Source organism: Vespa crabro, chromosome 2, assembly GCF_910589235.1.
Source record: "Vespa crabro chromosome 2, iyVesCrab1.2, whole genome shotgun sequence".
Classification (NCBI taxonomy): Eukaryota; Metazoa; Arthropoda; class Insecta; order Hymenoptera; family Vespidae; genus Vespa; species Vespa crabro.
The window spans coordinates 15,708,763-15,723,756 of NC_060956.1; the positions used below are offsets into that span (position 1 = coordinate 15,708,763).

General features: G+C 35.7%; 1 protein-coding gene across 11 annotated transcripts in view; it reads left to right on the forward strand.

Moving 5' to 3' along the window:
• Positions 1-14,994, forward strand: part of LOC124433118 — a 299,244-nt gene that overhangs the window by 182,202 nt on the left and 102,048 nt on the right. For all 11 annotated transcript variants that reach the window (XM_046982751.1, XM_046982755.1, XM_046982753.1 and 8 more), the window contains one exon: positions 5,196-5,333. In XM_046982751.1, coding sequence (XP_046838707.1) covers positions 5,196-5,333 — 138 coding nt within the window. The remainder of the gene's footprint in view (positions 1-5,195; positions 5,334-14,994) is intronic.

Genomic DNA, 14,994 nt, shown 5'->3' on the forward strand with positions numbered 1-14,994 from the left:
CAGCTTCCCAGAAAGTGAAAGATTCAGGTTCGAATTCCGGCCCAGACTGTCTGACGGACCGACTTTTTTCATAAATCTTACAATGTTTTCTTCAATACGTTGACGCAAGAAAACTCGATGATATTTTTTAGGACACTCTTCTTCCCTTTTAAAAAATGAAGTCTTTGTTCTCGAAAGTACGTCGACACTGGCTCTTTCGTACTATTGAATTTTTCCATTGTCGCTTTGCTTGTTGTTGAAGAAGAGATTGGTAATATAGCTCTAAACAAATTGGCCACTGAGGTGCGCTAAGAGCTCACATCCCTTATCGTCTGCCCGTTACTTCTACTACCGTCATGGCGTAGATTTGTCCACTACCTTCTATCCACATCTCTTTTCATCATTGTATACGTTACTTCAAGCATTGTTTCGACTTGAAAAGAAAGTAAAATATTTTTCAAGATTTTTTAAATTCTATTTATCTTAAGTAATATTAATTGAAGTTATAACAGCATGTTAAACTCACAAAAAGTTCGATATATCCTTCCTTAACTTTATTCATGATTTATTTAAATGAATAATAAAGTTTTGTACGAAGGGTAAAAAAAATGATACAGGTTTGTGTTTATATAGAACGGATAAATGGAAGAAAGATAAAACATTATTAGACATCATGACTCGTCTTTAGTGGTTCTTAATGCAGATTCAACCGAAGATATCCCTTAGTGATCTTTTCAACGTGGATCATCACCTCAAACTAGAGTACAAAGAGAATTTTTAATGAAAGTTCTTTACATTCTCAAATGGAATCCCTTTTGCAAACAACTTACCATGTCTTAATGTGTGTATAGACTTTCTAATACGTAAGCTATATCATCTTTCAGTTGGATTTTCGTAAAAACCTTTAGAACGTTTTTTCTTTATATTATATACACTTTTGTTAATTCGACAATCGATTTAAAAATCGATCAAAGAAAGAAATCCAACATTCGAATAAGCCACAATAGCAAAGAAGAAATAGTGGTCTGACGAGAGAATCAACTCGGCAGGACTCATTTAAATGTATGATACCGCTTGCCTTCTCTTATTGTATTATGGTAAATACGAACTAGTAGCAATCGTTTTGTTCACAGGCGGAGAACGAAGGGTAGAGTGGTCCACCTTGTTCGTTGATTGCAAATTGACTTCGCTACCGAAATAACATCGGCGTACACGTAAAACGTGACTCTTATTGCATCGAATTCGTTACAGCATTCGTACGTGCGAGAGAGAGAGAGAGAGAGAGAGAGAGAGAGAGAGAGAGAGATAGAGAGAGAGAGGACAACGTGTTGAAAAGTTGGAGAAATTTCGAAATGAAAATCATTCTCGCATCTAGTACGATATTACAAGATAGTTTTCATTAGTCCGAGCTACGAGCGTAGGCACTAACGAGCACCCTTCGTAAACGACGAGCTTTCGAAGCTCGGTGCATGGAATATAGTATGGAAGAGCGATTTGCGCGTCGTTTCGCTTGAAATTATATCGTCGCATCGATGTGAAAATGTTAATCGACAATCACGGGAACGATTGTTGACTATCCTAAATAACCGCCTTAATTGCGACACAGTAATTATAATAGCATGATTATCGGGCGCGCCAACGTTGATTACTACTCGTCCCTGTCTCGTCTATGTCGATCGAATTATGTCGATCGATGTGTAATGGATTCGAACGAGAGCTCAAAGGAAGAGGCTTGATTTTTATTTATTTTCTTTTTTTTTTAACAAGATTTCGTCTAACAACGATTGCTCGTCTTCTTGGTTTGAAGAAAAAGATAAAATGGTTTGAGTGTAAGAGATAAAGAAGACAGACCTGATAGGGAAGGAAAATTCTTTGTTACAAGGATAGAACATATGACGTTAATAACAAATACAAGAAACGACAGGGAGTAATGACTTTCATTAATTCAAAGAGTTAGGCCAGGTAATAGGATCTTTCACCTTAATTTTAATAATGCGCTTTTGTATTCAGGATCTTTGGCATGTTTGATTGCAACGTAATAGGAGCTCGTTCGTTTGCCACCACAATACTACTACTAATACTACCACTACCATCACCATTACCATCACCACCATCAGTGCTGTCGCGAAAGCTTTTAATTAACCATAGAAGAGAGAGAACGAAGCGTCGGCAACGCGAAGGGCGACAGTAGCGAGGTCGACGACGTTTCTCGAGGATATTTTCACAAAGCCGACTCGAAATCGACGAGATAGTCGAGAAAGGACGCTTTCTTGAAGTTGGCTTTGCTGGAGACAAGGACAAGAATAGAAGGAGGACTAGGCAAAGGAGCTTCGTAGCATCGTCGCGGCAAGAGTTGAACTTCTCAAGACAGTACAGTGTACGATCGAGATAATGACTGGAGCTTATGCTACACAAAGGGAGAATACCAGCCGCGGCTCGGACTTGAAACGCGACATTTGTGCGCTATAGCTTAAGTTTCGTAATACCACTACTTGTACAGCCGGCTGTTCTGATACGAAAGATAGTAAAGAGAGAACTACTACGTGGACTGTTCTCTCTTTAACCAAATTTGCATATCCCCTATCTTCGAAAAAATTTGCCGTGTTTTACCTGTCTTTTTTTATACGTGCCTTTTTTCATTTTCTCTCTCTCTCTATATATCTATCTATCTATCTATCTATCTATCTATCTATCTATCTATCTCTCTTTATTTCTTGTTCGAATTATAACAAAGCTTATAATCTTTTTGCCGGCGAGAAGCGAGAATATTTTGCTTGATTGCGCTGCGTCCCAAAAGAACGTAATCCAATTCAGCCCATTTCTTTTTACCTCTTCAGCCGGACACTCGAAACAAGCGGCATTCATTGGCATTCCCATGGATATGCTGTTCCTCGAATCAACCTACGAACATTCTCGCAACGTTAATTTATCAAAGGGAGAAAGAAAAAAAAACGATTATTAAATGGAAGATCCTCGATAGGGAGGATAGTATACGGTTTCATCGAAATAACGCGTATCGCGGTGTTGGCGGCATCCAGTTTTGGATGAGATGAGACTAGAGTAAACGATATTTGCGAGGTTGGAAGATCGATAGCAATTTAGCCACCCTTCGCCATTCTGTAGGAGTACCACCGGAGCATCCCTCGTAACACCGAACGCTACGGGTGGTAACCTCTCCTCCTTTCTTCTGTACGAGCAATCCCCCCACCCTAACTATCTACCATCTCTTTACCTCGTCTCCGGTTCGTCTCTTTGCATCTCTGCAACGTGGCCTAGTCGGAACTCATCCATATACATCGGGAAAATTAATATCTGCCCTTCGTTGGCTTCGTTCGCTTCGTTCGCGCTCTGAATAAACTCGCTCGTGAGTTTTCTCTCTCCCTCTCTCTTTTTCTTTCTCTTTCTCTCTCTCTCTCCTTCTTCTTCTTTTCCTCCTTCGTTCTTCTTTTCTCGTTCTCCACGATAACGATCGAATCTCTCACCTTTTTTCTTCTTCGTTTTCTCTTCTCCTACGACTCACCTTTCGAAGCAGCTTCGATGAATCGCGCTTCTCTCGGCACCCTCGTCTCTTTATCCTTCTTTGAACGAAAATAAATTTGAAAAGTTTGCCAATAACATTATTACTGTGGGACACACTCTCGGCTACTGTACATAGATATTCGGGTATGTATGTGTGTGTCTATCTGTAAGATCGTGTACTCGTAATAACGAGTAGATATCGAGTCCCACTTCTTACAAGCCTACTGCTTAATGTTATCGACATAATTTGTGAGCTCAAGGTTTACGTTGGTCGAGCGAGATTGCGTTTCACCAAAGACAAATCGTTCCTTTTCCTTTATCCTCCTAGCAATATCTTTCTTCTTTTTCTCTTTTTCTTTCTTTCTTTCTTTCTTTCTTTCTTTATCTTGCTCTGTAATAGAGAACATCGATCGTAACTATAGTATTATGTTCGTGTTAACCGCTATGTTACCAATTTTTTTTAAATTTAAGATATCGTAACTCAGCGCACCTGAGTACAACGATTTAAAAAAAGGTTTATCATGTAAAACATTAGAAATGTAAATATGATCGATACAATGAACGTGTATCATTGCAAATTTCAAAGACCAGTCATGGAAATGCGTTAAATTATTGATAGAAATCCATAACGTTTTAAATACATATTTATAACAACACGCAACTTTTTCTCTTGCAGTTACATACTCGTGCAACTTTGCAGTATATTCAGCAATGCTCAAAATATTGATAAAAAAGAACCAGCACCAGTATAGAACGTTAGTATATATAGCGTACGTACGAAAGCACAAATAACATCTCTCGTTCGATGTTAATTCGAGAATGCGTTGGTCATCCCATTCAAGCCCCTTTTCTCTCTTGTGATTCGACGATGTAACGAAAGATAATGCCTGGCATATATCTGAACTGCTTATATTTACATATTTAACTAACCCAAGCGGGGTGGTGCTACGGTGTGAGCATTAACGCAAATACAAACGCATAATCTCGAATGTATTAATTCAGGCCGAAGTGCATACTCTTGCACGCTACAGATAAATACTAACGCATACCTACATAACCCATCACATGCGGACTAGAAATGTCGATAGTCATATGTTAACGTTTATATATATATGCTCCGTAAAATATTTTTTATATCGTACATGCATATGTACATACAATGTATGCATACATGCATCTATGCATGCATGTATATATGCATGTATGCATGTATGCATGTATGTATGCACATATGTAAAATGTACGAGCAAATGAGAACAGATTTTATTCATCAGCTAAAAGTACATATGTATGTGCACCTCTTGACGAATTAATCCTGAAACATAAGAAAAAATCACGATGCGAAGTAAAGGTTGCATTCTATGAATTATTTGCAATAAGAATAAACGTAGCCGATTTTTCTTTCGTTCACGATCATAATATCCTAAAGAAATTATCAAAGCACAAGATGTTAATAACGCGTTACTTCAAGTTCGCGTTACTACAAGTGATGCCAATTATTTACATGGCACGCGTTCGCTCGCGACGCGCGAAGAATCTTGTTCGTTTGTCAACACGATCTTTGCCAAGCTCGAGGTCGATCTCGATCTGGCATCGGAAGCTATCCACTTTGCGATAGTTGTTCTATCGAATGAAACATTTTGCTATATATCATCGAAAATTTTTCATCTCATTAAACTCGATCTTTCATTTTTCAGGAAATAGCAGTTTGGAACTGTTTGATAGCGAAAGCGGGCCAGACCTCACGTTATCGCCGCAAACCTTTACATCGACGGCGGAAGCTTTCATCAACGATAACAGCGATAGCCTCGGTGTTCCGGGAGACAACGATACGGGTAAGTTATTCGAGATCGAGGTCGACAGTTGAAAATTTGCGTTGTCGATGAGTTAACGCGTTCACTTTATAGGATAGGATCAGGATATCGAAATACATCGATAATATTATAAATAATAATTTCAAAAGTATTGCAAAGTATGTATTTATTTATTGTTCATTTTTAGATTCATTTAGATTCATAAATTATACAATCTTGTACAGTATGTGCGATATTTGACCCAAAGATAAATCCTATATACTTGCATATAAAATGCTTTATTTCAATCGATCAATTTTAAATGAACTCATTTTGGATATAAAATTAATGAAAATATTTGTTACAAAGGATTCATTATTATAAACATAAAGCATATTCATGCATAAATACTTTGAGGAACACTTTTCATTATTGAACGATAAATTTGTTAAGATACTTGGTGTATAATTTCTTCGCAATACCGATTAGAAAACGAGAGAGTGCGTCGACCCATTAAAATCGTTATGTCACGAAGACATGAGGATAAAGAGAGGAAAGGGGTAAATAGGGTTGCGACGGCTGCGATGAAACCGACGACAATACATTAACGTAATTGTTGCGCTCTCTCCTCTTAGAAACGCGATGCTCACCACATTCGGAACACGTTGGAGATGTGGTATAACTAGTTCAAACAAGTCGGGGAGACCATTTCCGCGCGTGTGCCGCGGCATATAATGCCTATTGTTTCCGGTACATAGAAAGGACTTGAGGGCGGTTGTATGCGAGCGCCACGGAGTCATGCATTGTTTCCTCGGGCACGCATTGCTCCGGTAATCAAGACGCGTGCTGCTACCTTTAAATATCACCTTCCGACTATTTTATATACACTCATACTTTTCGTTGTTGTGTAATGCGTCGCTACCGTCGACGCCAAGTTAATTTTTTAATACCATAGCGTAAATCGAGGAGTGATGGTTCACTGTTTTTAAAAATTTCATTATATTGTAAATTTGATCAATATTCAAAAATTATCAAAGCAGATAAATATATTTGTAAATTTCTAGAGACATGAGAGATTATAATTTCATGATAAAACTAAAAAATAATCCTAGATTTTTGTAAAAAAAAAAAGATTTGTTTATCATACATCTGAATTGTATGGGGGAGATACCTCATGATTCAGAATGTCATGACCCAGATAAAATTACATTTAATGACGTACTGGAGATTGGATTAGTTTTATTGATTATTTTGTTTGACATGCCTGTCACAGGAGTGCTTTTATTAATTACTTGCGAATAATCAGGTGAAACTTGTTCTGGTTTTTTATTTTCTTTTGTATATTTTTCTGTTACATGAGGTACATGGTTGTTGTTTTTCATTTAAGAAAGCGCATAATACACCTTTATCTTTAGAAATGATTAATCTAAAGAATAAAAATCCATTGTTTTCGTAAGCAGCCGAGTTTACATTGTATCTAAGAATGTAACAATGTATATTTTTATGATGGACCAACTGTCCCCGATAAAACTAAGCCATCAATTCCGAGAATTAGAGAATAATGACCTGATTTTTCAATAATGTTATAACAATATTTTATTACACGATTACAAACATAACTATATACTACATTAATGTAGTAATTATATACCTACTATATTAATGCACTATAATACAATTATATACTACATTAATATAGTACATTCAAAAAATTATTATTTTTTGATAAATTGTTACTAAATAATCATTTAAAAAACAACGAAAAAATTTTAGAGAATACTTAATTTCTACATTATAAATAACTTATCTAATTTTTTAATTGAAAACAAATTGTTCGTGAGTTTTTTTAATAATTGTCAGTCCTATCACTAAAAATATCTGAAAATTGGACTATCTACGAAATATAAGACCGAATCATTTCATTCAGAATTACTCTATTAATTTGGATAAAGACCGATGATTAAAAAAGAAGAAAAAAAAAATAAAGTTTAGCTATCTTGTTTGTTTTTGAAGAAGAAATTATGTGTGAGTGAGAAGCACACGCTAGATAATAAACATTCATGGAACATAAAATTCGATCTAAAAAGCAGCACATCACTCATCTAAATCCGAACTAAAGAAAGCAAATTTATATGTAGATATGCATTATCACGTTTTGTCTTTGCTTTGCTAGTCATTTTTCTTCTAGAATCATTATCCCACGTGCGTATTTTCTACTCGCTTACTTTATTTATTTCTTAAAATCATTATTGTCTTCTTTATGAATTTTCTAATGTATTTACTTTTCTCGCAGATTGATCATAATTGTTATCATTTGTTAATTCGAAGTTAAAGTATTGCTTCATTTGATAATCTTGATAGGTATACATGTTGTATAGGATAAATCTAATTGCGATCTGTGGCAATTAGGATCTCCAGAGAATCGATTAGATAAGCTATTTGCCATTCGACTCGATCCATTTGATTTGTACGTTCCATTCGAGCATTCACCTTTCTATCGATTCGCTTGTTCCATTTCAGTTTCTCTCTTTTTTTTCCACCCTTCATTACTCGCCAATTTCTCGTTGGGTACGACCGAAGAGCAAAGTGGAAAGTGGCGAGGAATGGTTGGCTGGATTTATCGAGGCTGGTTTGCGGTAAGAGAACTACGCGCGGCTTTACGATGAAGACCAAACGGATTTTGCGCGGCAAACTGTGAACGTGATCTAGATATACATACGTATAAACTATAGACTGAAAAGAATAATTGGGTTCAAACGTTATATATAGTGCATCCTTTTTCAAATTATTCGCGCGAAGTTCAAATTAACTATTTAATAAATATAGAAGGGATAAAATAAAATTTTCTTTCTTAATAAAAATGAAAAGAAAAACTCCTCCCTATTTCTGATGAAAAATTTTATTAGCATCTTTGATAGATAAATTTGATATTTGTATATATGGATTAAAATAATACACTTGGTATATATAAATATAATATATTACGCGTATATATGCAGGGTAATTCCAAATGAGATGAACTTGCGGGTAACACGACTCAGTCAATATAATCCAATTTTCAGATATTTTTAATGATAGGACTGACAATTATTAACAAAACTCATTAACTCTTTATTTGTTTCTCATTAAAAAATTAAGTATATTATTTGTAATATAGAAATTAAATACTCTCAAAAATTTTCTGTTCTCTCTTTAACTCATAATTTACTAACCATGATTATTCGCAAGCAATTAATAAAAATACTCGCAACACAAATACGAGAGACAAAATGTTCAATAAAATTAATCCAATCCGTTGTACGTCATCAGTTATAATTCAGCTACTTAGAAAACGTAGGAGAAGTTACTTCAATTTTGACATCTCTTAAAGAATATTGAAAAAAGTAAAAATAGAGGAAATTGAAATTGGAAGAATCTCAAGCGGCAAAAATAACAAAACGTGATAAACATTTTGATAACTCAAAACGCGAAAAGTTTATGGAAGATTCATCTTCGGATAAACATTTTTCAATGCAGAAAGTTTTGTGGAAGAATATAATGTTGAATACATCAGGTGTGGGGAAAAGTACAGCTGTACATCGGATTCGATGTGTTTGATGTAAGAAGTTTACGAAGAATATTCAACATTTTTGAATTTATGTTTTTGAATATATCTTCGCGGAGAAATTTTCTAAGAGCAAAAGAAATAATTTTTCTTTCGGTTATATTTGAAATCTTTTTTTACCTACGCTATGACACCCAGACAGTGGGGATAAAATGAAATTGTGCATAGGAAACAATTTCTTTTTTTTTTCTTGTTTCACAAAAATGTATGATTACTTTTTAGTTTTATCTTGATATAATTTCTCATGTATTTACTTATGGAAACATATTTTTCTCCTTTGAATATCGATTAAATTTACGATGTATTGAAGTTAAAAAAAAAATGTGGGCTATTACTTCTCGATTTACTCTAAATATAATCAGAACATAATAAAGAGAGTAATGAATCGAAGAAGAGTCGACATAGCTCGCTTGGACCGAGCAGAACTTTTGCACGAGCATAAGTTCATTATAACAATTTTGGTACGAATTGTTAAGGTGAGAGAGAAAGAGAGAGAGAGAGAGAGAGAGACAAAGAGAGAGAAAGAGAGAGAGAGAAGGAGAATAGGAGAGCCACGAAGGGATGTTCCGTACAAGTTCTCGATGGTGGTGAGAGCCGCGGGCGAACTCTTCTGCCCGCTTCCCCCTTCCTTATGAATAAATTTCGATGCGACGAGATAATATTTGCATATTACCAGTTATACGTGTACACTTGCTATGGTTGGAACCCTTGCAAAACCTTTACGGAAGCTTCGCGGAACTTTGCTTCTTTTTGATTGAGAATCGATTCTTACCTTCTTTTCTTGATTTCAGTAACGAGGAAGCCGATAGAAAAGCAAAATTCAGCGTCGTTTTATGAATAATAAAATTGATCAATAAAATTTATACTTTTCGAAGGCGTGTTAAATTTTTCTTCTTTTATTCTTTACATGGAACTTTTTGTGGAATTAATAAAGAAACAAGAAAAAGACGAGTCCACTTTCAAAACGTATCGATTCATACTCAGGAAGAAGAATTCGTGGACTAAAATAACTTCACGATTTTTCATTTTTTTATTCGCATAACGTAAAGAAGATAAAATGTTATTGGCGCTTGAAAAAAGAAATATAGAATTTAATGTGGTGTAAAAAGGATATTGCTTTTGTATAGAAAAAAATATAATTGTTAGTTTATAGATAATGTTTATTAAAAAATTAAAACTTTTCAAAGGAAGGATATGCATTTATGTATTTCTCCTTTCTTTTTCCGCTTTTTCGCACTATTCGATTTAAGAAACGAAAACACTTTAGTATATTTCTTCATTGAATTTTATTGTATTTAAAATAACTTTTGGTATTTTTAATTGCTTAATTTTTCTTTTTGAAAGTTTTTACCACTGAAAGATAGATTAGATCTTTCGATACGAAGGCAGGATGCTTGAAATTGTAAATAATATATAATCAAAGCATCAAATTGTCTATAAACGACTTTCGCACGTAATCGATCGATATATCACGAAAGGGCTCACGTGGTTTACGTTTATGACTTTACGGGATTGATTTGACACAGAGCACTTGTTGCCGCGGGAGATCGCAGTCGAGTTCGCAAAAGAAATGAACAATCGTTGTTGCAAGTAAAAAAATTGTATTTTTCTGCCGTTTATTAACAGTTTTCGAAAAGATGGAATACGATATTACATTTCACGAAGGCTTAACTCGTCGATAAAATGTATTTTTAAGTCGCAAATAATATATTGGAATGTTCGCTTATTAGAAAGTTCGGCTAAACTTTTTTTAACAATATCCTCGATAAAGAGGAGTTTGGAGTTTTGATCGAACGATCGAATCAAAGCAATCAAGACAAAGTAGTTGATCCAGCTCTCTCTCTCTCTCTCTCTCTCTCTCTCTATTTTCTACGAAGACACAAAAATATGATAAATCATTTTTGTTTTTATTTTCCGAACGAGATTGTAAAGCTCGACATCTCTCTCTCTCTCTCTCTCTCTCTTTATATATATATATATATATTTCTCTTTTATCGTATTTTTTCTTAGGCTTATTCTCTCGTTCCAAGATAAAGTAGAAGAATCAAATTTTTACGAGGTTAGCACCGATACCTATTTCATTGTGTCACATTCAAAGAAAAAATTTCGTGTTACATTCCTACTGATGATCGAACAAGGAGATATCGATTGGCTAAGTTTTCGCATAATAATGACATTACTTGATAAAAAATTATTGTCAGGTTTATTAAAGTAACGGGCGTGTGTTCAATATGGTTTAAGAAAAGTGGCAGTATTTTCAGTAAATAACGATGATACGCGGAATTCGCTTCGATTCGCGAATATCAACCATCAGTTTCTTCTTTTATCGGAACTTGTTTCACTGAGAAGAACGAAGAAGAACGATACATGGATGGAAAACTCGAGCGAACTCAAGGGAACTCGAATGCGGTTTTGCTTCTCTTCTTTTTTCTTTTCTGATCCTCTTCAGCACTCTCCTTTTTCATCCTCCATCGAAGAGAAATCACTTTGCTCGAGAGAGTCTCCTCTGGGAGAGCCGGCTGTGCGCTTTCAAACACATCGGGATTACGTCGAAAAGCTTATGGATTCCTTATCCAATCTCTCAAACTACCATCAGATTCCGGACTTACAGAGCGGACATCGTCTAGCCTAGTGGATAGTCCGCTTCTATCTTGCCTAGAGATCGCTCGTAAAAGGTCTCGTTCGGTGTAACACGCTTGGTGGAAGTCTTACTTTGGCTTCAATTCGAAGTTTCACGACGTTGACTTTTTTCTCTTCCATTCTTCCCTCGGATTTTTAAAACGCGATGAAATGTGAAATGTAAAAACTTTTTAGATTCTTAAATATAAGAAAGGTAAAAAGAGAGATGAAGATGAAAATATGTCTGATAACATAAATCGTATAAATGTGTACGTATTGTTGAGAGGAAAATCTATATAAGGATGTTCTGAGAATGCTCAAAAAATAATAGGTAGTTTCCAGACGCATAAGATTCGTTTAAAAATTACGACAAACGAGAGATTGATTGAGAAATACTTATTACGTAAATGCTTCAGATCGAATAAATTATCGAGTAGCCGAATAGTATATAGTTGTAAACAATGTTAATAAAGTTCTCTTTACGTTCCTTCGCGAGTTTACGGAAAAAGAAAGAAACAAGTAAAAAGGATCGATGAAATAAAATCGTTGCTTTTGATGTTAACTATCCGTAACCACAATGCGCTAGTAACACAATTTTATTGCAGTAAAGCGTATCTTTCCTGTACGGACGATGATTCTTTCTCTTTCTCTCTTTTTCTTTCTCTCTCTTTCTCTTTCTTTCCTTCTCTCGTAGGATACGCTACAACCTACCTCTTAAATTACCTCTTAAAACTCTTTAGTTACGCGTTATTAAAATCGCATGGCTTTTGCCACTAGGAACTATAATTTCTATGTTGCGCTTTTTATAAGAACTTTTAAGAAAATTTTTCTCCTCGATGACGTGAAAATAAAAAGAGAAAAATCATAGACATGATGAAAGTAGGCTCGTTTATGTCAGTCATTAGAAGAAAAGTTAAAGAGAGAGAGAGAGAGAGAGAGAGAGAAAGAGAACATCCAGAAGCCTAACGGTCGTTCGTTGCTCGAGACAGGTTGGAGTTAATCAACGTCGAAAAGAGTGCCTTTGATCGTGTAGAAGCGCCGACAGTCGAGCCCCTTTCGCGCCTGCGAAAAGCTTTATGTGCCCGGAGACGGAGAACTTAAATTGAAGGTGTCCTCAACAGTGTAAAAGAGACCAAGAAAAAGGAAGAAGAGTAGGATAGAGAAGGAGTGAAAGAGAGGAGGCTTGCAAAAAGAATAAATATACAAAGAAATGGTCGGCTTACGAAGAAAATGACGACGAACGGAAGGAGAAAAGGAAGAATCCTTCGCTAAAGGAAAAGTGCTAGCCGTTGAAAGGCAAACCTTGATAGTGAGGAGATGGAGGAGAGATGTAGGCAACGAAAGGATCACAAGTAGAGTCTTTTTTTATCGCTCTTTCGAAAGGCATTTTAATAATCGCGACTAAAGAGAACAATGCTGGACATTCAAAGTCATGCGAATTGCCATTAGGGTTTTTTTTCCATGAGGTGATAATGAAGCGCAAATAGTTCGACTATTCGCGTGAAGTCAACGTAAAACGTAATAGAGAATATAAACGTAAGAAGCTCGTTTTCTTTTTTCTTTCTCAAACACAAGTATCTATCGGAAATAATTCAAGACCGGAAGCGATTTTTGATCGAACGATTTTCTCTTCTCTAGAAATGAGAAAAAACGAGGTATTTTAACTTATCATCGTTAGCTTTGATCGCAAGAATATTATTTTTCATGAAAGTAGATCTTTATACGTCCCCCAAAAAAATCCATGTTTTTTACAAAACAGTTATATGTTTGAAAATGTCAATGAATGTTTATAAGGCTAGAAAAGTATATGAAGATAGGCAAATATAATACATATTAAAAATTCCAATGTCGTTTCTTGATGTTTTGAAACAATGTCATAACTTTAATATGGGTATGTAACTAAAGGAATTTCTATTTTAATTAATCTTGCAAGAATACTTCAGATTTGCTTCGGCGACCTTTTCTCTTGGTAAAAAGAGGAAGGACAGAAGGGGGACAAATTGGCTCGTATCTTTCGACATTTTCAAGAAGCGAACTTGAAAAGGGGGAATAGTCGTCGGAAGAGTCATTGCGAAAAGGGGAAGAATTGCGTATTGAGAAGGTAAACGTAGCATGTGGTCCAAAAACAGGCAACTCTTGAACTTCTCTCTTTCTCTCTCTCTCTCTCTCTCTCTCTCTCTCTCTCTCTCTCTTTCACTTTATTCGTAGAAATTTAATCCAGGAGGAACGTAGCGCTTTCCCAAAACGATTTTCAACGATTAGGTGGCGCAGAAAGGAGAAAGAGGAAGACGAGGAAAAGCGTTAGTCGTCCTGCTAGAGCTGGAAGCAAATAGCCGAATAAAAACGTCCGGATGGCAATTTGGTGGATGTCGCTCGGTAGGGGAGGTTGAAAAAGGGTGAGGAAAAGGAACAGGAGAGTACGAACGACGTTGAGAAGCTCGGTGAAACGCAGAGGACGGAAAAGGGAATGGGTTATTAGAGTATAAAGTGTAGGGAAAGGGGAGAGTAAGTGAGAGAGAGAGAGAGAGAGAGAGAGAGAGAGAGAGAGAGAGAGAGAGAGAGAAAGAGAGAGAGAGAGAAATCGAGACGCGGCTGCGTATTCGTTTGTGAATATTTTTCTACAGCCTAATGCCAGAATAACGGAAAACGACGATTATCATTCTTTTCTACTAAAGTCTACGGCACGTTTAAAAACAGTCGCTTTTACCTTCGATGTCAAATGGAAAGGGATGAGGGAGAAAGAGAGGGGATTAGAACGTGCATTACTGCGAAACGATACGATAAGGACGATCGTTTCCACCGATGATCTCGTAACGAGCGTAGATTCTGTGTGGAAACGAGAGCGGATGTTCGTGCTTTTTGGATCTCTCGTAATTCTTCTCGCGACTGGGTAAGCCATTAACGATTCTTGATGCACGTTTTTCCTCTTCCGAGATAAATCGATATCTGAAATCGAAACGTCAGGAATGATATATAATTTTGTTTAGCTCTGGGGAACAGGTGAATACGTAAATATATTTGAATAAATATACGATTCCATTTTAATGAGAAATAAAAATATTATAAAAGAGAGAGAAAGAGAGAGAGAGAGAGAGAGAGAGAGAGAGAGAGAGAAAGAAAGAAAACAAATACGATCGACAATCATCCTTAAGTATTTGGACAATTCTCTCCGATTAATAAAGTTAGTATATAAGCCAATGTAATAATTATCACAGGTTATTCTTTATGCGTAATTTAAAAATGTAAGCCATTGAGAGACATTTATAAGGCGATATATATATATATATATATATATATATATATATGAGTTACATTTTAAAGTAGATACGATTATAAGGTTGAATGTGGAAAGCACGTAGAGTAAAGGTAGATCGAATGGTGAACGATTGTGTCAGAAATGATCGTGTCGACGAGCGAGTTAGAAATGGAACACTTAATTGCGCCGCGTTCGGCTGCACAATTTTACCTATGATTGATGCA